This window comes from Salmo salar, chromosome ssa15 (assembly GCF_905237065.1).
Source record: "Salmo salar chromosome ssa15, Ssal_v3.1, whole genome shotgun sequence".
In the NCBI taxonomy this organism is placed as follows: domain Eukaryota; kingdom Metazoa; phylum Chordata; class Actinopteri; order Salmoniformes; family Salmonidae; genus Salmo; species Salmo salar.
The window spans coordinates 24,907,953-24,932,873 of record NC_059456.1 but is presented as its reverse complement, the minus strand read 5'-3'; the positions used below and the strand labels follow the sequence as shown (position 1 = coordinate 24,932,873).

At 42.8% G+C, this 24,921-nt stretch overlaps 1 protein-coding gene across 3 annotated transcripts; it reads left to right on the top strand.

Annotated features, from left to right (window-relative positions):
- Positions 1-1,988: 1,988 nt before the first annotated feature.
- On the top strand, positions 1,989-24,575 carry LOC106571110 (cholesterol 24-hydroxylase). Of its 3 annotated transcripts, XM_045695574.1 has the most exons (16): positions 2,033-2,137; positions 2,286-2,291; positions 2,546-2,623; positions 2,741-2,822; positions 3,034-3,107; positions 3,329-3,415; positions 3,542-3,680; positions 3,959-4,072; positions 4,615-4,777; positions 15,333-15,398; positions 15,523-15,595; positions 18,643-18,727; positions 19,355-19,465; positions 22,718-22,806; positions 23,430-23,496; positions 23,678-24,575. In XM_045695574.1, the coding sequence occupies exons 3-16, from the start codon at positions 2,583-2,585 to the stop codon at positions 23,831-23,833; spliced, it is 1,347 nt and encodes a 448-aa protein (XP_045551530.1). In that variant the 5' UTR covers positions 2,033-2,137; positions 2,286-2,291; positions 2,546-2,582; the 3' UTR covers positions 23,834-24,575. The 3 variants fall into 3 exon arrangements, with proteins under 3 accessions (XP_045551529.1, XP_013999264.2, XP_045551530.1); XM_045695573.1 differs by having other exon boundaries at positions 1,989-2,291; positions 4,627-4,777; XM_014143789.2 differs by having other exon boundaries at positions 1,989-2,291.
- Positions 24,576-24,921: the final 346 nt, after the last annotated feature.

Below are 24,921 nucleotides of genomic sequence, written 5' to 3'. Positions count from 1 at the left end.
CAATGGGAAAGTAATTCTGCTTTGAAAGTTGATAAACTTGCAAACTCACTTTGAGAAAATGGCCTTTGCATGTTTTGGTGCCTACTGAAGAGCTTCTCTTTGACTACACCCATTCAGCATCGTTCACACCCTCTTAAGATTTAGCCCCACCCATCTCTTTAAGGGTTGATCTGAGCATTCTGTACTAACAACAGCAGTTAAGCACCCAGACACAAATGAGACAACAGCTCAATGAACATTATTCGCCCCAGCAGAGCTGGTTAAACTGTTATGTTATCCAGAGCGTTGGTGACTGCAAGTGTGCTGTCAGATTATCCGTTCGTAAATTCAAAGAGTTTAGCTCTTGGAGCGTTCAGAGCGCGCACCGTACGCTCTGGCCGATGAGTAGGGTTGATCCAAACGTTCTGACCTCATAACGGCACTAAAGCACCCAAGCTAGCTGGCTAACATTGGCTAGCTTGCCAGCTACTTCCAGATACAAATGAGAGAACACCCCACTCTGAACATTACACGCCCAAGCAGAGCTGGTTAGGCTGTTTTCATGTTATTCAGAGCATTGGTGCCTGTAACTGTGCTGCTGGCAACAATTTAATTACGCTTTTTGCCAACGTTTACTGACACCGGCTATATTGAACGTGTGTTGAGTGTTCGTAAATTCATCAGTTACTCTGTGCTCTGGCACACTCAGACGAGAGTGCTCTGAAAGATGGCCAGACTGAATTTACAAACGCACCCGAAATGGTTACTTGCATTATGGAGTCTTTTGTTAAGACATGTAGCTAGCTAGCTAGCTAGGTAAACAATGAACCATAATCCCAACTCATGATGTTACTACCCTGCATGAATCTGCAGGTAGCTAACCAACCAATGTTAGCTAGCTAATATTAGGCTATAGCTAGCCAAGCAAATGGCTCTGAAATACAAATAATACGATCATACATGTAACGTTAGCTAGTGAGCCAGCCAGCTAACGTTAGCTAGCTAGCTAACAGTACACTTTAACTTGAAATGAAACCACTTTCTGTCAAAATTAGAAACGTGTAATATCTGAAAATATAGCTAGCTAGACTATCTTGCCAGTGCACATTATTCATGGATGGACACATCTCCTGTCAGATGCCATGGTTGCCCTTAGTTTGAAGATGTAATCTGGAGACAGGTGTTTTCTCCATCTCCTTAGCTATCATGCTCGATTATCACTAATTTCAAAACTTGGTTCTCCAGAAAGTGGAGAGCAACACTTAAGCAGTTTTACTACACAATAGATAAATAAATAAAAAAGCTGCGTTAGACAGGATTAACTAGACATACTGACCAGCTCAAATAGACAGAACTGTGCTATTTGGCAGACCAATCCAAACTCATCTATCGGCATGTCCAGCCCACTCATTATCTCAGCCTATTATGGCTTGCGAGAAGGTTGTCAACTTTTTCTGTGGCTAAACCAACTAGGCTCGTAATTTAACAATTTATTCGTATTTACAGATGGCATACAAGTTTGTTTGTAAGGCACATGAAAGTTCACATGTTCAAGAAGGCATTTCTACCCCAAAACACATTTTGATTAAAAAAATAAGTTTACATTCAAACGGCTCTCTTGTTAAGTAGTGACCTGCGACATACGCCTAGTTTCCTGAAACGGGTCACAAGTGTGGAAAAAGGGAAGGGGTCTGAATACTTTCCCGAATGCACTGTATTAAAAAGATCTATATCCGAGTGAATTGAGTTGTAAAGTAAGAATTGAACATGTAAATGTTCATTCATTGTCGGAACATAGGGTTTGTAAGTTTACAAATCTATTTTAACGTTTACATTTCATGTTTCACGCATGGCTTTTCTTACAATCCTAACAATTTACATATGGATTTTCTTACAATCCTAACGATATGTATATTCAACCTTTTTGGCAGCTATCTTGCTCCATACACGTGGGGTTCCAGAAAATGCGGAACCGCAGATCACTCCAAAAGTAATTAATAATTAACGATCTGCTTAACGTGGACATATTTTATGCAGAGTAAACCCTCTTGCTTCACATATGCCTCTCTACTACTAGTACTACGGGTGACCAAATTCCGTCCAAAAAAAACGACCACATAACTGGTTTGCAGGATCAATGCGAGCTATCTAGTCTTTGGTAATATGGCACTTTTCCCTTTCTTTGCAGGTTGGATCGGTTATTTGCTTATTTGCCTGCTTGGATTGATTTTCATCGCATTTCTATGTTTTTGTCTTTACATAAAATATATTCATCTGAAATATGATCACATACCGGGACCACCAAGGGATAGGTGAGTCAGTATTATGTAACTTGAATATTTCTTTTAAAATGCTTTAGCTAAATGTTAGTTTCAACTATATTGAGAGACGACATAACGTATGAGATTTGTTGATAAGGAACTACAGTAGGTGAAAGTTGACCTCAACAGCCGTCATGGTCGCTGTTTCACCTGCCTTTTTCCTTTTCACAAGGTGAAGGTATCACTCATGCCATAACCTCCTTATTTGTCATTTATGGATTAATTCGTCTCTTGTTCTCCCCTAGTTTTTTATTTGGACATTTACCAACCATTCAGAGGGAGATGAGCAATGATCGAGTTGTCCACGACAAATTTCTGGAATGGTTTGTTGAATGCTATTGAGCAGCAGTGGACATACACACAAGCACTCACACACATACATTGAATCAGGTGTTGTTTATCCTGGGACAATAAATAGAGATATATTTTATCTTTGACAGGGCTGAGACATATGGACCGGTCTACCGTATCAACGGTATGCATGTTGTGATGTTGTGTGTGACCTGTCCTGATACCACCAAGGTAAACCTGAGAAATTACTGTAATTATAATCTCTGATTGACTGACTACGTAAACACCTGACCAAATAAGCAAGATTTTAGTTCTGGGTTAACCAAGATTAGGTTAATTATACATTTTACCATGTTAATTTCTGAAATTAAAGTGCTGTAAAATAACCCATTACCTCAATTCCCCATTCAAACCAAACTGACACTTTGCTTTGTCTCCACAGGAAGTCCTGATGTCACCTAAGTACCCCAAAGCCTCACTGGTCTACAAGCGTCTCTTCAACCTGTTTGGACAGAGGTGAGTCCTCTGTATAATTAATGTTATCTAAATATACTTCCTACTACTATTTATTGTGTCAATGTTTTGGTTGGTACCAACTCTTTCAACACAATCCCTCCTAATGCTGGTTATCGCCTGCGTAGCCTACAGAGCATATAGACATTCAAACGGGACAACTTGGTCACTGGTCAGTTTATTCAGTCTTAGGGTAAATACTCTGTTGTCCTTCTTCTTCATAGGTTTTTGGGAAGTGGCCTGGTCACAGCACAGAATCATGATGAGTGGTACAAACAGCGAAGAATAATGGACCCTGCCTTCAGCAGTCTGTAAGTCACTTATCCATTTCACATGGTGTAATAATCCATTGATCAATCAACTCATTGATCACTGCATTGATGAATCCATCCAGCCATCCATCTGTTCATCCATCCATCATTGCTGTGTATTGTTAGGTACCTGCGGGGTCAGATGGGTGTGTTCAACGAGAGGGCAGAGAAGCTGATGGATAAACTGGCAGACATGGCTGACACCAACACAGCTGCCAACATGCACCACATGTTCAACTGTGTGACACTGGATGTCATCACTAAGGTAACGGTCACTTCCTGTTCCCCTCAGATCCCCACACTGCACTTACACTTTATTCTCTCTGTTATAAAGCTACATTTGTTTGTATATCTGACAGTAAAATTGTCATAACAGGCAGTTTTTTGCTTATGACAACTGATAACACACTCATTACCTAAGCTATATACAATTTAGTCTAACCAAGCCAATGTGCTAGCTATAATTAGCATAACTAGAACCAGGAGTTTTACCTTATCATGTTGTAAGATGTTGTCAATCCTCTGTTTTTATATAATCTGTAGGTGGCGTTTGGAGTGGAGCTGGATCTGCTGAATGAGAGTGACTCTCCGTTTCCCAACGCTATAGAGATGTGTCTGAAGGGAATGGTCCACTATCTCAGAGACTCCACCTTCCAGGTAAATAATGACATCAAGTATGTTAGTGATGCTTCTCGAGAATGATTGCTTATTGAATTTATCTATTTGAAATCCTACAGTTTCATCAGATAAAATCCTATTTCATAGGAAACAAATACAGTTAGAACAGTTTGTTCTAGTCTCTTGTTGCCGTCCTTCCAAGTAGGAAGCCTGTAAGATGTGGCTAAATGCACCATAATGCGTTTTACAGAGTCACAGTCCCTAGATGGGGTTTAAATAAATGGTCGGATGTCATATCTCTAAAGATCTAGGATTTTATTTTGAGCCCGTTTGCTACACAAGGAAAATTATCCTGCAGCAACAGGAAATGTGAATTATTATGTGGATAATAATTAATGGACATTGTTTGTAGGGGTTGATACATTTTACATCAGGGCATATCAAGTCTGACATTTTTAAGTGGAAATTACAAACTTTACAAGCCTCTTTAAACGTTCAATACACACATTTGCATTTCCTGCTGCGCAGGAAAATTCACATAATTGAAAAAGAGTAATCAAATTAAGATCCTACATATGTAGTTCTACCCAAAGAACAAGAAGTTCATCAACGAGGTGAAGAAGTCTTGTCAGCTGCTGCGTTCGACAGGCAGACAGTGGATCAACGAGAGGAAAATGGCCGTCCAAAACGGAGAGGACATTCCAAAAGACATCCTCACACAGATCCTCAAGACAGCTTGCAAAGGCATGTTGTAGTAGCCTGATCCTAGATCTGTTCGTGCCGTCTTGTGTTGAACAGTGGCAGGAGTTGGCAAGACGGCACAAACAGATCTGGGACCAGGCTAACATTGGAGACCTTTTACTTGTGACTCTGCATGTGACTTGCTAAAACAGTCCTTGCTAAAACAGTGATATTATTGATGAGGTTCAGTAGCACCAGGGCCAGGTTAATGCAGGGACTTACTGGGGCTTAAGCCCCTGGGCCTAGGCCCATGGGGGGCCCAAGAGGCAGCAAAAAAATTAAAATAAATGATATTTTCAACAAGAAAAGGGAAATATATACAGTATATATTATTCAGACCCCTTCACTTTTTCGACATTTTGTTACATTACAGCCTTATTCTAAAATTGATTAAATCGTTTTTTCCCCTCATCATCCTACACAAAATACCCCATAATGATGAAGCAAAAACAGGTTTTTAGAAATGTTTGCTAATTATAGAAAAAAAAAATACATTTACGTAAGTATTCAGACCCTTTACTCAGTACTTTGTTGACGCACCTTTGGCAGCAATTACAGCATCATGTCTTCTTGGGTATGACGCTACATGCTTGGCACACCTGTATTTAGGGAGTTTCTCCCATTCTTCTTAGCAGATCCTCTCGATCTCTGTCAGGTTAGATGGGGAGCGTCGGTGCACAGCTATTTTCAGGTCTCTCCAGAGATGTTCGATCGGGTTCAAGTCTGGACTCTGGCTGGGCCTCTCAAGGACATTCAGAGACTTGTCCCGAAGCCACTCCTGCGTTGTCTTGGCTGTGTGCTTAGGGTCGTTATCCTGTTGGAAGGTGAACTTTCACCCCAGTCTGAGGTACTGAGTGCTCTGTATCAGGTTTTCATCAAGGATCTCTCTGTACTTTGCTCCGTTCATCTTTGCCTCGATCCTGACTAGTTTCCCAGTCCCTGCCGCTGAAAAACATGCTGCCTCCACCATGCTTCACCATAGGGATGGTGCCAGGTTTCCTCCAGACGTGAGACCTGGCATTCAGGCCAAATAGTCCAGTATTGGTTTCATCAGACCAGGGAATCTTGTTTCTCATGGTCTGAGAGTCTTTAGGTGCCTTTTGGAAAAATCCAAGCGGGCTGTCATGTGTCTTTTACTGAGGAGTGGCTTCTGTCTGGCCACTCTACCTTAAAGGCCTTATTGGTGGAGTGCTGCAGAGATGGTTGTCCTTCTGGAAGGTTCTCCCATCTCCACAGATTAAAAAATATATATATTTCACCTTTATTTAACCAGGTAGGCCAGTTGAGAAGAAGTTCTCATTTACAACTGCGATCTGGCCAAGATAAAGCAAAGCAGTGCGACAAAAAACAACAACACAGAGTTACACATGGGATAAACAAAAGTACAGTCAATAACAATAGAGAAATCTATATACAGTGTGTGCAAATGGAGTAAGGAGGTAAGGCAATAAATATGCCATGGTAGCGAAGTAATTACAATTTAGCAAATTAACACTGGAGTGATAGATGTGCAGATGATGATGTGCAAGTAGAAATACTGGTGCGCAAAAGAGCAAAAAAGTAAATAAAAACAATATGGGGATGAGGTAAGTAGTTGGATGGGCTATTTACAGATGGGCTGTGTACAGCTGCAGCGATCGGTGAGCTGCTCAGATAGCTGATGCTTAAAGTTAGTGAGGGAGATGTAAGTCTCCAACTTCAGTGATTTTTGCAAATCGTTCTAGTCATTGGCAGCAGAGAACTGGAAGGAAAGGCGGCCGAAGATGGTGTTGGCTTTGGGGTTGACCAGTGAGATATACCCGCTGGAGCGCGTGTTACGGAAAGGTGTTGTTATGTTGACCAGTGAGCTGAGATAAGGCGGAGCTTTACCTAGCAAAGACTTATAGATGACCTGGAGCCAGAGGGTCTGGCGACTAATATGTAGCGAGGGCCAGCCGATTAGAGCATACAGGTCGCAGTGGTGGGTGGTACATGGGGCTTTGGTGACAAAACGGATGGCACTGTGAAAGACTGCATCCAATTTGCTGAGTAGAGTGTTGGAGGCTATTTTGTAAATGACATCGCCGAAGTCGAGGATCGGTCAGATAGTCAGTTTTACGAGGGTATGTTTGGCAGCATGAGTGAAGGAGACTTTGTTGCAAAATAGGAAGCCGATTCTAGATGTAATTTTGGATTGGAGATGCTTAATATGAGTCTGGAAGGAGAGTTTACAGTCTAGCCAGACACCTAGGTATTTGTAGTTGTCCACATATTCTAAGTCAGAACCGTCCAGAGTAGTGATGCTAGTCGGGCAGGCGGGTGCAGGCAGCGATTGGTTGAAGAGCACGCATTTAGTTTTGCTTGCATTTAAGAGCAGTTGGAGGCCACGGAAGGAGTGTTGTATGGCATTGAAGCTCGTTTGGAGGTTTGTTAACACAGTGTCCAAAGAAGGGCCAGATGTATACAGAATGGGGTTGTCTGTGTAGAGGTGGATCAAAGAATCAGAGAAGAGGTTAAACAGACTAGTAATAGGGGTTGCAACAATGGAGGCAGATAATTTTAGAAAGAGAGGGTCCAGATTGTCTAAGCCCAGCTGATTTGTACGGGTCCAGGTTTTGCAGGTCTTTCAGAACATCTGCTATCTGGATTTGGGTGAAGGAGAAGCTGCGGAGGCTTGGGCAAGTAGCTGCGGGGGGTGCTGAGCTGTTGGCCGGGGTTAGGGTAGCCAGGAGGAAATCATGGCCAGCCGTAGAGAAATGCTTATTGAAATTCTCAATTATCGTGGATTTATCGGTGGTGACAGTGTTTCCTAGCCTCAGTGCATTGGGCAGCTGGGAGGAGGTGCTCTTATTCTCCATGGACTTTACAGTCCCAGAACTTTTTTGAGTTAGAGCTGCAGGATGCAAATTTCTGTTTGAAAAAGCTAGCCTTTGCTTTCCTAACTGACTGTGTGTATTTGTTCCTGACTTTCCTGAAAAGTTGCATATCGCTGGGACTATTCGATGCTAGTGCAGTACGCCACAGGATGTTTTTGTGCTGGTCGAGGGCAGTCAGGTCTGGAGTGAACCAAGGGCTATATCTGTTATTAGTTCCCCCAAAAATTTAAGGGGCATGCTTATTTAAGATGGTGAGAAAATTACTTTTAAAGAACAACCAGGCATCCTCTACTAATGGGATGAGGTCAATATCCTTCCAGGATACCCGGGCCATGTCGATTACAAAGGCCTGTTCGCAGAAGTGTTTTAGGGAGCGTTTGACAGTGATGAGGGGTGGTCATTTGACCGCGGACCCATAATGGATGCATGCAATGAGGCAGTGATCGCTGAGATCCTGATTGAAAACATCAGAGGTGTATTTGGAGGGCAAGTTGGTCAGGATAATATCTATGAGGGTGTCCATGTTTACGGATTTAGGGTTGTACCTGGTGGGTTCCTTGATAATTTGTGTGAGATTGAGGGCATCGAGCTTAGATTGTAGGACGGCCGGGGTGTTAAGCATATCCCAATTTAGGTCACCTAGCAGAACGAACTCTGAAGATAAATAGGGGGCAATCAACTCACATATGGTGTCCAGGGCATAGCTGGGAGCTGAGGGGGGGGGGCTATAGCAGGCGGCAACAGTGTGAGACTTATTTCTGGAGAGATACATTTTTAAAATTAGAAGCTCGAACTGTTTAGGCAAGTATGACAGAACTTTGCAGGCTATCTCTGCAGTAGATTGCAACTCCTCCCCCTTTGGCAGTTCTATCTCAACGGAAAATGTCTGTAGTTGGGGATGGAAGTCTCAGAATTTTTGGTGGCCTACCTAAGCCAGCATTCAGACACGGAAAGGACATCAGGGTTGGCGGAGTGTGCTAAAGCAGTGAGTAAAACAAACTTAGGGAGGAGGCTTCTGATGTTAACATGCATGAAACCAAGGCTTTTACGGTTACAGAAGTCAACAAATGAGAGCGCCTGAGGACACACAGGGCCTGTGTTAACCCCCACATCACCTGAGGAACAGAGGAGGAGTAGGATGAGGGTACGGCTAAAGGCTATCAAAACTGGTCATCTAGTGTGTTGGGGACAGAGAATAAAAGGAGCAAGATTTCTGGGCGTGGTAGAATACATTCAGGGCATAATGTACAGATAGGGGTATGGTGGGGTGCGGGTACAGTGGAGGTAAACCAAGGCATTGATTGACGATGAGAGAGGTTGCATCTCTGGAGGCACTAGTTATGCTAGGTGAGGTCACCGCATTTGTGGGAGGTGGGACAAAAGAGGTATCTGAGGCATGTTGAGTGGGACTAGGGGCTCCGCAGTAAAATAAAACAATGATATCTATCCTAAACAACAGTATACAAGGCATATTGACATTAGAGAGAGGCATAAAGCGAGGCATAAAGCAATCACAGGTGTTGATTGGGAGAGCTAGCTAAGACAACAACGGGTAAGACAACAACAGCTAATTAGCTAAGACATCAACAACAGGTAAAATGGCGATTAATGGGCAGAGAGGGTCGGTTAACTACACACAGGGCCTGAATTCGAGGCTGGGGCTGACAGATGAACAAAATAAACAAAATGGAGTACCGTAATTAATGAACAGTCCAGCGGGCATCAGCTATGTAGCCAGGTGATCATAGGGTCCAGTGAACAGCAATAGATGAAACAGGGAAGCCGTTAGGTAGTTGTTACTGTGCTAACAAGCGGGAGACATGGTGAACATAAAGATATCAAATCAAGTGTATTTGTCACGTGCGCCGAATACAACAGGATACAGTAAAATGCTTACTTACAGGCTCTAACCAATAGTGCAAAAAAAGTTATTAGGTGAACAATAGGTAGGTAAAGAAATAAAACAACAGTAAGAAGACAGTCTATATACAATAGTGAGGCTATAAAAGTAGCGAGGCTACATACAGACACCGGATAGTCAGGCTGATTGAGGTAGTATGTACATGTAGATATGGTTAAAGTGACTATGCATATATGATGAACAGAGAGTAGCAGTAGCGTAAAAGAGGGGTTGGCGGGTGGTGGATGGGACACAATGCAGATAGCCCGGTTAGCCAATGTGGGGGAGCACTGGATCGGTTGGCTCAATTGAGGTAGTATGTACATGAATGTATAGTTAAAGTGACTATGCATATATGATAAACAGAGAGTAGCAGCAGTGTAAAAAGAGGGGTTGGGGGGGCACACAATGCAAATAGTCCGGGTAGCCATTTGATTACCTGTTCAGGAGTCTTATGGCTTGGGGGTAAAAACTGTTGAGAAGCCTTTTTGTCCTAGACTTGGCACTCCGGTACCGCTTGCCATGCGGTAGTAGAGAGAACAGTCTATGACTGGGGTGGCTGAGGTCTTTGACAATTTTTAGGGCCTTCCTCTGACATCGCCTGGTGTAGAAGTCCTGGGTGGCAGGCAGCTTAGCCCCAGTGATGTACTGGGCCGTACGCACTACCCTCTGTAGTGCCTTGCAGTCAGAGGCTGAGCAATTGCCGTACCAGGCAGTGATGCAACCAGTCAGGATGCAGGCCGGGGCTAGCAGAACCGTCTTCACAGACGTCCGGCAAAGGCCCCGGCTGAGGGCACAACGGACGGAATTACATCGGCAGACCAGTCGTGATGGATCGGCGGGGCTCCGTGTCGACAAAGGGTCCAGGTAAATTGGCAAAAGAGGTATTGTCGCTGGAGTAGTTTCGTTTGCAAGCTAGATGAACTCAAGAGCGAAATTCAGAGTGACCATTGGGTTCTTGGTCACCTACCTGACCAAGGCCCTTTTCCCCCAATTGATCAGTTTGGCCGGGCGGCCAGCTCTAGGAAGAGTCTTGGTGGTTCCAAACTTCTTCCATTTAATAATGATGGAGCCGACTGTGTTCTTGGGGACATTCAATGCTGCAGAAATGTTTTGGACCCCTTCCCCAGATCTGTGCCACGACACAATCCTGTCTCAGAGCTCTATGGGCAATTCCTTCGACCTCATGGCTTGTTTTTTACTCTGACATGCACTGTCAACTGTGGGACCTTATATAGACAGTTGTGTGCCTTTCCAAATCATGTCCAATCAATTGAATGTACCACAGGTGGACTCCAATGAAGTTATAGAAACATCTCAAGGATGATCAATGGAAACAGGATGCATCTGAGCTCAATTCCGAGTCTAATAGCAAAGGGTCTGAATACTTATGTAAATATGCTATTTCTGTTTTTTATTTTTAATACATTTGTAAAATATTCAAAAAATCTGTTTTTGCTTTCTTTTCTTTTTACAATTTATATATAGAATAATAGTGAAGACATCAGAACTATGTAATAACACATATGGAATCATGTGAATACCAAAAAAGTGTCACCACCCTTTGCCTTGATGACAGCTTTGCAAGCTCTTAAAATTCTCTCAACCAGCTTCATTAAGTAGTGTCGTGGTGCTACGTAACACCAGAAAAAGATAGATGTGGAAAAGGATAGATGCCCACAAAGAACATTGGGAAACAGTTGTTGTGTCTGGACTATCTTGAAATGGGAATACTGTATATTATCAAATCAGTTCTCTAGGTTTAATTATTACGTGATTAAACGAATCATGTAAACATTAATTAACTAGGAAGTCGGGGCACCACGGAAAATGTTGAGATTTACAGAGTTATAATTTTCCGAATATAACTCTTCAGATATTTTAATATTTGATCGATTAGTCATTCTCATTAATATATTATTATTACCTCATCAGTTCTCATTACTGAATGTCGCAAACCCTTGGATATTTGCACAAACCCTAGCCTGAATCACCGATATACAAATTGGCTTAATTATCTACTAACTAATTAACTAACTAACTACATAATCACACAGAATTAAATAAACAAACAGTAGATATTGGTTACTGTCGTGGACGAATCAGAATTAGTTGGGTAACATAGATAATTAAGATGTTTTATTAGTATAATATGCTTATTTGAGGTACTTGTCATTAGAAAGTGTCCATTGGACTCTGGTGTCTTTTCAGTTGCATGTCTACCTTAGCTGGGGCTCAGACACTTGGGGCCCAGAGAGGGGAGAGGTCAGATTTGTCGTCATGGGAATGTGTCTTTACTTATTCTTAAACCATGTGAAGGGATGGCGTGATTAATGGGGAACCAATGACATGTCTCCACAATGTCTGTGAGCAAGTCACTCCCTCCTTTTCTTTATTGTGGGGAGGATTATGGCAGTAAATGGACCCTTGTATGTCCTCTCTTAGATCTCGCACTTATCCTGTGATAATATATGGCCTAGAGGCTCACTCCCCAGTGAGCCTGTCCAGGAGTAGGGTCAAGAGGGGGTTTGCTTGAGATGGGAGTATCTAGAGTTGACAATTGATATATGCCATTGGATGAAATGGTGTTTTTGTTCTAAACCGTACCAGGGAGGGACGGTTCTAAGGAGACCAGATACTGGTCTATATAATGAACCCTGTTGACATAGCAGTTACTGTCTGCTGTGTTTTATGGATATCTGTCATACAAAACGTAACCTTTGTGAACTGTTACTACGTATCTGTGGTTTGTCAATGTATGTTGAAGGGGGTGTATCGTTGCTATAAAAGATCCCTGTAGCCATTGTGTAATCACCTTCCGGTTCATTCGAGAGAGTGCATTATTGAAGGTCAAGTACTTTTGCAAAAGTATCTTAAGTATTAAAGATGTAGTTTAACTCGGACTGGTGTGTTTGTAACTTCTCATTTGGTAATGCAGAAATTAGACACCACATAACTAACTAACGAAGTGCGCTGAGAGTCGGGAAGCAAGTTCAGGGAGTGAGTGTTTTAATAAATAAACACATCATACAAAATAAGAAACACAAACAACTCACAGACATGACACAGGAACAGAAACAATTAGGCCTGGGGAAGGAACCAAAGGGAGTGACATATATAGGGCAGGTAATCAAGGAGGGGATGGAGTCCAGGTGAGTGTCATAATGTGCTGATGAGCATAACGATGGTGACAGGTGTGCGCCATAACATGCAGCCTAGTGACCTAGAGGCCGGAGAGGGAGCACATGTGACACTAACAATGATAGAAAAGTCCCTAGTGGGCTAAGCTGATATGACAGCTTGCTATACAGAGGAAAGAGGTGGGGCAGATAAAGAGCGGGAAAGACGAGATGGATTACACACACAGTTGATAATTATAATAATTGAAATGCTAATCCTTTGCACATGAACAGCCGCTCATTTGAGAATAATTGCAATGTATATATTTACGTCCGTATGTCGCTGTTGTCTTTGTTGGAATCCGGTCCGTCTGCTGGAGAGTCAATCGACAGAAAGTCTCTGGTTGTGTTCATAATGGATACGTCAGGCGTACCCATGGTTGTCGCATATAATCGATGTTTTGGCGGTTGTCGGTATTCTCATTCTAGACTTACAGAATTTCTAGCTGCAGACTAGTAATCATATGTCTAAGATTTGCTCTTATTCTGTAGTGATCGATAGTCTCAGAGTTTAGCCATTTCCAGCCGTGTAGCCAAAGCAACAGCTGTATGGTCTAATGGTCTATAGAATTGGAACCATTCCAACGTGGGGACTCTGTCCTGGCGTTCTCTGACTTAATGTATATTTTGTAGGAAGTGGAATTTATACTCTGTGGAAAAAAGGGGTGGTTCTATGACGCCTGATGTAATGTCTGGGCTCACGGGGGTGTGGCCACTGGCTAGTTAAAACTTAATAGCTAAACAACTATCTCTTTCAGAAGGCCAACACGACATTACATCTTCTGACAAATAGTTTCATATTCAATCATATATTTTACACAACATTCAGGTAGAAAATTAATAACTGAGAAATGTATACTTCCAAAGCTACTGTTATTCTGTGCTACCGTCCTTCCTAATGTCACAAAATAAAACAACTTTGACAGGATTGTTCTTTAAATACCCACGGACCATTCCCACATTCTCAAAAATATAAATATTGTTTAATCCTCCAATTTTGGGGAATAGGAGTTGAACAAAGAGATGCTCTTTGTTCCATAGGTTTATGTCCCATTTCTTTCTGCATGACCAGGAATGTAGGACCTGTTGTAAAGTCATAAAACTTGTGGTGTGAGAGAGGGGGGAGCCACGATATACACCCCAAAGGGCCATGTCGTGACAGTAGTCACCTGGAATGCATTTCTATTAACAGGTTTGCTTTGTTAATTTGTGTTGTGACAAGGTAGGGGTGGTATACAGAAGATAGCCATGTTTGGTAAAAGACCAAGTCCATATTATGGCAAGATCAGCTCAAATAAGCATAGAGAAATGACAGTTCATCATTACTTTAAGAAATGAAGGTCAGTGGACCGGTGGAAATCTGTCCTTTGGTCTGATGAGTCCAAATTTGAGATTTTTTTGGTTCCAACTGCCGTGACTTTGTGAAACGCAGATGAAGAAAATTGCTAATCTTCGCATGTGTGGTTCCCACCGTGAAGCATGGAGGAGGAGGTGTGATGGTGCTTTGCTTATGACACTGTCTGTGATTTATTTAGAATTCAAGGCACACTTAACCAGCATGGCTACCACAGCATTCTGCAGCGATACGCCATCCCATCTGGTTTGCGCTTAGTGGGACTATCATTTGTTTTTCAATAGGACAATGACCCAAAACACACCTGGCTGTGTAAGGGCTATTTGACCAAGAAGGAGAGTAATGGAGTGCTGCATCAGATGATCTGGCCTACAAAATCACCCGACCTCAATCCAACTGAGATGGATTGGGATGAGTTGGACCGCAGAGTGAAGGAAAAGCAGCCAACAAGTGCTCAGCATATGTGGGAACTCCTTCAAGACTGTTGGAAAATCATTCCTCATGAAGCTGGTTGAGAGAATGCCAAGAGTGTGCAAAGCTTCATAAAGGCAAAGGGTGGCTATTTTGAAGAATCTAAAATATTACATGTATTTTGATTTGTTTATTAACACTATTTTGGTTACTACATGATTCCATATGTGTTATTTCATACTTTTGATGTCTTCACTATTATTATTCCGTAAAAATAAAGAAAAACCCTTGAATGAGTAGTTGTGTCCAATCTTTTTACTGGTACTGTATCTATTATAGATTTTTAAAAAAAATTATACTGAAACTGCCAACCAGATGAGGATTCAGGAGCTCTCAATGAGTATAGACAGCCTGCTGCTGCCTGCTGCCGCTCTGTTAATCGTCAGATGGAGGGAGGAGAGGAGGTGGGGGGGGGGGGTCCTGCCTTGATTGGATAACTGATTAATACAAAAAAATAAACTGCAAGCCTAAGCCCATACATAAGGCAAATAAAAAAACAAAAAAAATAACGTTATTTTTAAAATATATTTAAAATATATTTTTGGATCCAACCACAGGATCCCGCTTTCAATGTTCAAAATACACCAGCATAATTTAGCCGCAGAGGATCAATAGTTTAAAAACAATTGATTTGGGTTACATTTTTATCACAAGCACATACAAGAAATTGCCAAAATAAAGGAAACACCAATGTAGTGTCTTAAAAGTGTATTTGGCACGGGGCCTATAAGTTCTTAATCGGGCCCTGAGTAGCACTATTGTCTCAATGCTGTAAACTGATATATTTCCATAATTTCAGAGGAAAACATAGCAAACGATGATGAGGAGCTTATGCTGGACAACTTTGTGACGTTCTTCATTGCGGGTACGTCTCCCTGAAACAAGCGCTATTCTTTCTTTTATTCCATCTTAGTAATATAGTTTTTCCCGCACAGTTGAAGTTTGAAGAAACAAAAGTGACAGTGCTTTTGTTGTTTTAATCTTGACAGGGCAAGAGACAACAGCCAATCAACTAGCTTTTGCCGTCATGGAACTGGGAAGGCTGCCAGAGATATTGACGAAGTAGGTATCACGCCCTGAACTTTTTCACCTGTCCTTGTGATTGTCTCCACCCCTCCAGGTGTCGCTTATTTTCCCCAGTGTATTTATCCTTGTGTTTCCTGTCTCTCCATGCTAGTTTGTACTATCAAGGCACAAGGCGAGACCAAAATGCAGACACAGGAGGCAGATGGTTGCAGTCTTACAATGTTAATTTATCCAAAGGGGTAGGCAAGAGAATGGTCCAGGAGGTACAGAGTGGCAGACAGGCTCGTGGTCAGGCAGGCGGGTACAATGTCCAAAAACAGGAAAGGGTCAAAACCGGGAGGACTAGAAAAAGGACAATGCAAAAAGCAGGAGAACTGGAAAAACACTGGTTGACTTGGAAACATACAAGAAGAACTGGCACAGAGAGACAGGAAACACAGGGATAAATACACTGGGGAAAATAAGCGACACCTGGAGGGGGTGGAGACAATCCCAAGTACAGGTGAAACAGATCAGGGAGTGACAGTTACTGCCCAGGGACGCCACTTGGCGGTGGAAATCGGCGATGAGGGCCGGGTCCAAGATGTCTTTAGCAGGAACCCAGCACCTCTCCTCCGGGCCATAACCCTCCCAGTCAACCAGGTACTGGAAACCCCTGCCCCGTGGTCGAACCTTCAGGAGGTGTCTCACCGTATACGCTGGCTGGCCACCAATAACCCAGGGGGGAGGGATGGGCCTGGAGACAGAAGAGAAAGGACAGTGAGACACAGGCTTAATCCTAGACACATGGAAGGTAGGATGAATACGGAGGGTACGGGGTAACACAAGACGGACAGCAGTGGAACTCAGGAGATAGGAAAAGGACCAATGAACTGGGGAGACAGCTTGCGGCACTCTACCTGAAGGGGCAGATCCCGAGTGGAAAGCCATACCCTCTGCCCAATACGGTAGCTGGGAGCTGGGGTCCGGCGGCGGTCCGCTTGTCGACAATACCTGGAGTTGGTCTTGAGAATAGCCGCCCTGGCTCTTCTCCGGGTACGTCGACAGTGGCGGACAAACATCTGAGCCGAGGGTACGCTGACCTCCTGCTCTTGTTCAGGGAAGAGTGGAGGCTGATACCCCATGGAGCACTCAAAAGGGGAGAGTCCCATGGCAGAACTGGGAAGAGTGTTCCGGGCATTCTCCACCCAGACCAGTTGACGGCTTCAAGTAGTGGGGTTAGTTGAGACCAGGCACCTTAAGGTGGTCCCCAGGTCTTGGTTGGCTTGCTCCGGCTGACCGTTAGTTTGGGGATGGAATCTGGATGACAGGCTGGCCAACGACCCAATAAGTGTGCAGAATGCCTTCCAAGACTGAGACGAGATCTGAGGACCCCAATCGGAGAGACCATGTCTACCGGGAGTCCATGGACCCGAAAGACATGCTGCACCACAAGCTGAGCCGTCTCCTTGGCAGAAGGTAGTTTGGGGAGAAGGATGAAATGGGCGGCCTTGGAGAACCGGTCGACTACCGTTAGAATGACAGTGTTGCCATCAGACGGAGGGAGCCCAGTGACAAAGTCCAGAGATATGAGACCAGGGATGATGAGGAACCGGTATTGGCTGCAGGAGGCCAGAAGGAGCTTTCACAAACAATTGGTTCTCCAGGAGGCGCTGAAGGACCTGTCTGACATGGAGAGCTCGGGTGACTTCGACTCCTCTCGGAAGAGCTGCCTTCGGAAACTTCCGGATTCCATAGGAGGTGAACATATAGGGTGCACGAGTGTGCCCAAGACCAGACCTCCTCTCACTCTTGCGTTCCCTTAGGTGTCCATCAATTTTACTGGTTAAGGCGATAAGAGAGTCGAGGTCCACCGGCATTTCCTGAGCAGCTAGCTCATCCTTTACCTCCTCCGATAATTAGTGCAGAAAAGTATCGAAAAGAGTCTCCAGATTCCAGGCACTCTCGGCGGCCAACGTGCGAAGGTCCACCGCGTAGTCCGCCACACTACGGGAGTTTTGACGTAAGTCAAGCAGTTTGCTGGCCACCTTTCTCCCGGATACCGGAGACTCAAACTTCTCACCTCTGCCATGAATTCCTCCAAATGACCGCAAATGGCAGATTGTTGTTCCCAAACTGCTGTAGCCCGGGAGAGCGCCCTTCCCGACATTAGCGTAATTATATGCGCTATTTTCAATCGGTCTGAAGAAAACGAAGATGGCTGTAGCTCAAAAATAAGCCAGCACTGAGAAAGAAAACCCCGGCAGGTACCAGGATTCCCCGAATATCGCTCTGGAGGAGATAAGCGGGGTTCACGGGGAGTTGGAATAGGCTGTACAATCTCACCACAGATAGGGAAAAAAATGACTGGGTGATTGGGGTTTTTCATAGGTGGCAGACAGTCTGAGCTAACTCCCTGATTTGCTCCATAATAGCCTTTAACCCATGGTCGTGACTTTCCGTCAAGGAACTGAGCCCTTCCAAAAGGCCCTGTAGCAACTCATGATGTCTCCCAATGGTGGCTCCCTGCAGGGAGACAGCTTGGCAGAGCTGATCCATGTCTGCTGGGTCTGTCATGGCCAGTTCATACTATCAAGGCACAAGGAAAGACCCAAATGCAGACACAGGAGGCAGATGGTTGGAGTCTTACAATGTTTATTAATCCAAAGGGGTAGGCAAGAGAATGGTCATGGACAGGCAAAAGGTCAAAACCAGATCAGAGCCCAGGAGGCACAGAGTGGCAGACAGGCTCGTGGTCAATGCAGGCGAATGGTCAGGCAGGCGGGTACAAAGTCCAGAAAAAGCCAAGGGTCAAATCCGGGAGGACTAGATAAAGGAGAATGCAAAAAGCAGGAGAACGGTAAAAACGCTGGTTGACTTGGAAACATACAAGACGAACTGGCACAGAGAGACAGGAAACACAGGGATAAATACACTGGGGAAAACAAGCGACACCTGGTGGGGGTGGAGACAATCACAAGGACAGGTGGAACAGATCAGGGCGTGACAGTAGGACTTGTTTTCATAATTTATATTTTGGTTATTGATCATTTCTGTAATAAAAACAGGTTGGTTGAGTTTGTGAGTGTCTCTGACCTCTCCAGGGTGAGGCAGGAAGTGGATGATGTCCTCGGGATGAAACAGGAAATCAACTTCGACGACCTGGGGAAAATGACCTACCTGTCTCAGGTAAATGATCTACCTGTCCCATGTCTGTTTTGTGTTGTCTTGTCATTACTAGTATACTATTTCATACTATACAAAAAAAAATACTGCAAAGTTGCTTAGGAGCAAGAAGCAGAGTTGCCATTTCTGTCGGTGCCATCTCAACTATACTTGTACAATATTAACAACAGTTAACTGTGTGACCAACTGGATGTAAACCTGGTTCGTCTGAATGCTACAAGACTGTATTAGCCGGCTGAGCTAAAGCCTATTACATCCCACTGGGCAACAACTGGTTCAGTCAACATTGTTTCCACGTCATTTCAACTAAAAAACATCTATGCGATGATGTTGAATCAACGTGGAAAACTGATTTGATTTGCAAAAAGACATAAGGCCATTTCGTCTTTTTGCACCCAACTTTTAACCTAAATCCAATGACATGGTGAAATGTTTTGTTGATTTCAAGTTGAATTTACGTTTACAACTAAATCAAATGTAAATCAAAACTAGATGTTGAATTGACGTCTGTGCCCAGTGTGATTTAGCTCAGGGAGCTAACGCAAGTGTTCAAGTCTCAGGTCAGGTAACTCTTCACATGGTTAATTAATCAGCATGGTGTGTTTGATTCATATCATCTCCCCACGTTAGGTTTTGAAGGAGACTCTAAGGTTGTACCCTACAGCACCAGGCACTTCTCGCTTCATCCCCAACGACATCGTCATCAACGGCATCCCCATCCCAGCGGGAGTCTCATGCGTCGTGAGTAGTCACCTCAAAAACAATGTGGATGAGTGATGCGTGTTGTTGTATGATAATATCTCTAAGTTTAGTTGTGGTGTTAACATGTGATACGCTGTGGTACCTCAATGTAGTAAAGGAATGAAGTAGCCTTGTCTAAGCCAGTATGGCTCATACCTCAATGTAGTAAAGGAATGAAGTAGCCTTGTCTAAGCCAGTATGGCTCATACCTCAATGTAGTAAAGGAATGAAGTAGCCTTGTCTAAGCCAGTATGGCTCATACCTCAATGTAGTAAAGGAATGAAGTAGCCTTGTCTAAGCCAGTATGGCTCATACCTCAATGTAGTAAAGGAATGAAGTAGCCTTGTCTAAGCCAGTATGGCTCATACCTCAATGTAGTAAAGGAATGAAGTAGCCTTGTCTAAGCCAGTATGGCTCATACCTCAATGTAGTAAAGGAATGAAGTAGCCTTGTCTAAGCCAGTATGGCTCATACCTCAATGTAGTAAAGGAATGAAGTAACCTTGTCTAAGCCAGTATGGCTCATACCTCAATGTAGTAAAGGAATGAAGTAGCCTTGTCTAAGCCAGTATGGCTCATACCTCAATGTAGTAAAGGAATGAAGTAGCCTTGTCTAAGCCAGTATGGCTCATACCTCAATGTAGTAAAGGAATGAAGTAGCCTTGTCTAAGCCAGTATGGCTCATACCTCAATGTAGTAAAGGAATGAAGTAGCCTTGTCTAAGCCAGTATGGCTCATGCCTTGACTTTTTTTCTGTTACAAAAATAGAATGTCTCAAAACACCAAGCTTGTGTAATGAAACTATGACAGGTAGTGCACCTAAGCTGAGATCTGTGTGTTTGAATGTAAAATGTTAATACACAGAATGTGTTTTAAAACAGAAGTGTAGGAACTCTGAAACACCCAGAGTGGTTTTTCAACTTGAATATTGGTGTGTGAAAACACTTTTTGGGGTTTCATGTGAATGGCAGCATCAAAACTCAAAAATGTTTTTTTTTTCTCATACAATCAATGGTTTAGAAATACAAATGGTTTATAGCCTAAATATTGATTGATGATAAGGGCCTATGGATAGTTTTTTTGTGGAATTCCACCTCTATTCTTTTAATGCTTTATTTAGACAGGTTAGAAACAGGAGGGGCAGTAACATGGCACATTTTGCGCTCCAGAAAGGAGTGCTTGAGGCATCACTACAGACCCGGGTTTGATCCCGGGCTGTGTCGCAGCTGGCTGTGACCGGGAGACCCATGAGGCAGCACACAATTGGCCCAGCGTCGTCGGAAGGGTTTGGCCGGATGGGATGTTCTTGTCCCATCGCGCTCTAGCGACTACTGTGGCTGGCTGGGCGCATGCACGCTGACCCGGTCGCCAGTTGTATGGTGTTTCCTCCGACACGTTGGTGCGGTTTGCTTCCGGGTTAAGCAAGCAGTGTGTCAAGAAGCAGTGCGGCTTGGCAGGGTCATGTTTCGTGAGGACTGATGGGTCTCGACCTTCGCCTCTCCCGAGTTCGTACAGGAGTTGCAGCGATGGGACAAGACCGTAACTACCAATTAGGGAGAAAAGGGGTGTAAAAAGTTAATAATAAATAAAAATACATGGTACATTTAGTTGAAATTTTACCCACTCGGCCAATCGCGTAGCCTAGTGGTTAGAGTGTTGGACTAGTAACTGAAAGGTTGCAAGTTCAAATCCCCGAGCTGACAAGGTATAAGTCTGTCGTTCTGCCCCTGAACAAGGCAGTTAACCCACTGTTCCTAGGCTGTCATTGAAAATAAGAATTTGTTCTTAACTGACTTGCCTAGTTAAATAAAGGTTAAATAAATAAAACACTAATTATCCTGGGCTGAATTGAAATTGAATCTAAGAAACCAACATATATTTAGTTAAAATGAACGCAAGTCGTGTTGAGCCTGTGGTCTAGAGGTAACACACCTGGTTTAGACAGGTCACCCCTTGCCCACTGTAGACCAGCGTTCAATTCCCCAACCCTTCAATCTGTTTCTCCCACCTGTCTGTATCCCCTCTGTCGTTTCAGAACTGTCTCAATAAAATAAAAATACCAGCAAATGTATGCAAGTTATTTCAAGGATTGGTTAATTTCATTTTACCAAATTAATGTAAATCCAATTTAATGAACAATTAATCCACCTGGATTATTTACATTGATCCCCCCCTTTGTTTTTACACTGCTACTTGCTGTTTACTATCTATGCATAGTCACTTAGAAATTACCTTGACTAACTTGTATCCCCGCACATTGACTCAGTAGCCCTAGTATATAGCCTCGTTATTGTTATGTACATTTATTGTGTTACTTTTAGATTGATTTGATTAATTTTACTTTAGTTTATTTAGTAAATAACTCTATTTCTTAACTGTATTGTTGGTTAAGGGCTTGTAAGTAAGCATTTCACGGTAAGGACTTGTTGTATTCGGCGCATGTGACAAATTTGATTTGATTTAAGATGTTACTCAACATGTAATCATCTTTTATGAGGATAACCAAAGTGAGAGACAATAGATTGATTGAACTCATTGGTTTTAATCACCTTTCAGTTATCTTGACGCATGACTCTGTTTTTAGAGGATTGTGGGTAATTTAACGTTTTTAGACTATGATTCTTTCACACAATGTTGTTTACATGTTTGAAGAAAGAAGCCTATATTTCTAGATTGGAATTAAGCAGTTTGTTGTGTAATGGATCATGATGAGCGGATATCAAAACTGTCAGGCAATTTGACGTTCAGTGAGGACAGCACCCATTCCCACATTCATGCGTTTCAGTGGAAGAGGCAACTGCAGAGTCCTCGGTTCTTGCAGTTCAACCTCCAGTTACTGCTGGTGGTTTGAACACTGTGCTTGACAATGCCTGCCAAAATGGTATACAGTATTATGGTAAATGATCAAATACATAACAAATGTTTAACATTAAGACACCAGATAAAGGGATCTAATTCTGCACTAGACAGAACCTTTTCGTTAGTGCTCCCAGTCCCTGGCAAGGTGTTGCACAATATTTGATTTGGTGCTGTTACAACACACCATGTAATGTTTCAAAACATCTCAGGATGATGTGTTTAAATACTCCAGCAAAGATATGGTTTTGTCTCCTTCAAGTTGGTGGCAGCTCAGTTGCCACTAGTTTAGGTGTTACAATTCCCTTCATTTTAACAGTGTAGTCAACACCTCAGAAATCATTTTATTTCATAAACTCTTAAATCTTTTGTTTGCCCTTATCTTGTCTGTTTACAGTTCAATTCGTATGTCTGTGGAAGGTTGGATAAGTTCTTTGAGGACCCGCTGACGTTTGACCCAGAGAGGTTCCATCCAGACGCTGCCAAGTATGTCACACGATATGTTTTTATTGTTTTATTGTTTCTTTACAACATTTGAATTGATTAAAGCAGAACTGAACTCGAGAATCAACTTCTCTCGTTGAAAACGGCATATGTGACATCGATATTAGTCAGAAACATTTCTTCCAGTGCCAAAATTGGTAGGTTAATTTAAGTCTGTATCGTCCAAAAAATTAGTTTTGTGAGATTTGTGTACAAGAGTTCATCATTACTTACATGGGGGTTGGGTTTTGATTTCGCCCACTAACACGGGATAAACAGCTCCGGTGAGTGTGCTCTATCCAATGGTACGGCACAACACACAGACAGTGAGACAGACCTGCCCAGCAGCGCAGATCGGACTTTGTTTACATAAGACAACAAGTTATGCATTTTATACGGCACCAAACAACTTAGCTAGATGTAAAATTGCGCGACTAAAACCTTGTCGACAAAAATGCCCTAATTAATAACATCTTTCTTGAGTTATCTTAGATTCATTCTGACTATTTTGAGGATACACCCCCCTAATTTCTCTTAATGAGCAACAGAAAAACACATTTGGAATCTGTGTGTTCAGTCACTCTTTAAGAGCTAACAGACATGTTGTGTTTGTTTCTGTCCTGAAGACCCTATTACTGCTACTACCCCTTCGCCCTGGGACCACGCTCATGTCTGGGACAGAGCTTCGCACAGGTGAGCAGACTGTCCATATGAAATACATTGAAACAACTTTATTTGGGAGTGTTCTCTGCTGATCCTATTATCCATCCTAGTTAGATTACTCCTGGACTTCTGCCTCCAATATAGACTTTTTTTATTTTTATAGTTGAGCACACCAGATTTGTCATCCTTTAAACAGATCTGTTGTTCACAGATGGAGGCCAAGGTAGTGATGGCCAAGCTGCTCCAGATGTTTGACTTCAGCCTGCTGCCTGGCCAGTCCTTTGACATCCTGGACACTGGGTCTTTGAGACCAAAGAGTGGAGTGGTGTGTAACATCAGACACAGAGGACAGACACCCGCAGCCTGACCTGACTGGGACCTGAACATGACTAGCACTTCTCTATAACTTGTCTTATTCCTTCTACTTCCTAGTGGAGCAAATACCCTCTGTCTTATTCAAATATCTAGCTATTTTTAATGAAAATGGATTTTGAACAATTATGTTTATTTTTTTGTATCAATGGTGAAATAATATAATCAAGCAATAAGGCCCGACGGGGTGTGGTATATGGCTAATATACCACGGCTAAGGGCCGTTCTTATTCACAACACGGAGTGCCTGGATACAGCCCTTAGCCGTGGTATATTGGCCATATATCACAAATCCCTGAGGTGCCTTATTGCTATTATAAACTGGTTACCAACGTAATTAGAGCAGTAAAAATAAATGTTTTGTAAATACTCGTGGTATATTGTCTGATATACCACAGCTTTCAGCCAATCAGCATAAGGGCTCAAACCACCCAGTTTATAATATCTTAAATATAATGGGTCTATGTGATGAAGAGAGTTACTAGGACAGACTTGACATAGGAGTGTTTGTATTTTTGGACTGATTCCTTGTTGCTTAATACACCCTTATCATGTTGTTACTCTGCAGTAGACCATTTATCACATAATATAAAGGTTACTATGCAGTATACCATTTATCACATAATATGAAGAGATTTATAAAGTATATATTAACTTATTTGATGAACTTCCTAACCAACAGTGCATCTGTTGGAGTGAATTTACTATATTTTAATAAAGTAATTGACCAAACATCACTGAGCTCCAGAAGGTTAGAATACTTTTGTCCACACTGTGAACTTGCAGACAAACCAAGAACATTTATTTTCATGTTTTGAATCTTTCTTGTATACACCCATATTTATTTAACTAGGCAAGTCAGTTAAGAACAAATTCTTATTTTCAGTGACAGCCTAGGAACAGTGGGTTAACTGCCTTGTTTTAGGGCAGAATGACAGATTTTTACCTTGTCAGCTCAGGGATTCGATCTTGCAACATCTCTGTTTCCTAGTCCAATGCTCTAACCACTAGGCTACCTGCTGCCCAATATAACCTCTAGATGGGTCATTTTAGACACCTCTTGACTGAATAGCAAGTGGAAGA

Bases quoted from the DNA above. Each gene is read 5' to 3' on its own strand.
- LOC106571110 (XM_014143789.2), top strand. From the start codon at position 2,143: ATGGCACTTTTCCCTTTCTTTGCAGGTTGGATCGGTTATTTGCTTATT. The intron at 3,108-3,328 runs GTGAGTCCTCTG...TCTTCTTCATAG, and splicing joins TTCAACCTGTTTGGACAGAG to GTTTTTGGGAAGTGGCCTGG. The intron at 22,807-23,429 runs GTATGTCACACG...TCTGTCCTGAAG, and splicing joins TTCCATCCAGACGCTGCCAA to ACCCTATTACTGCTACTACC.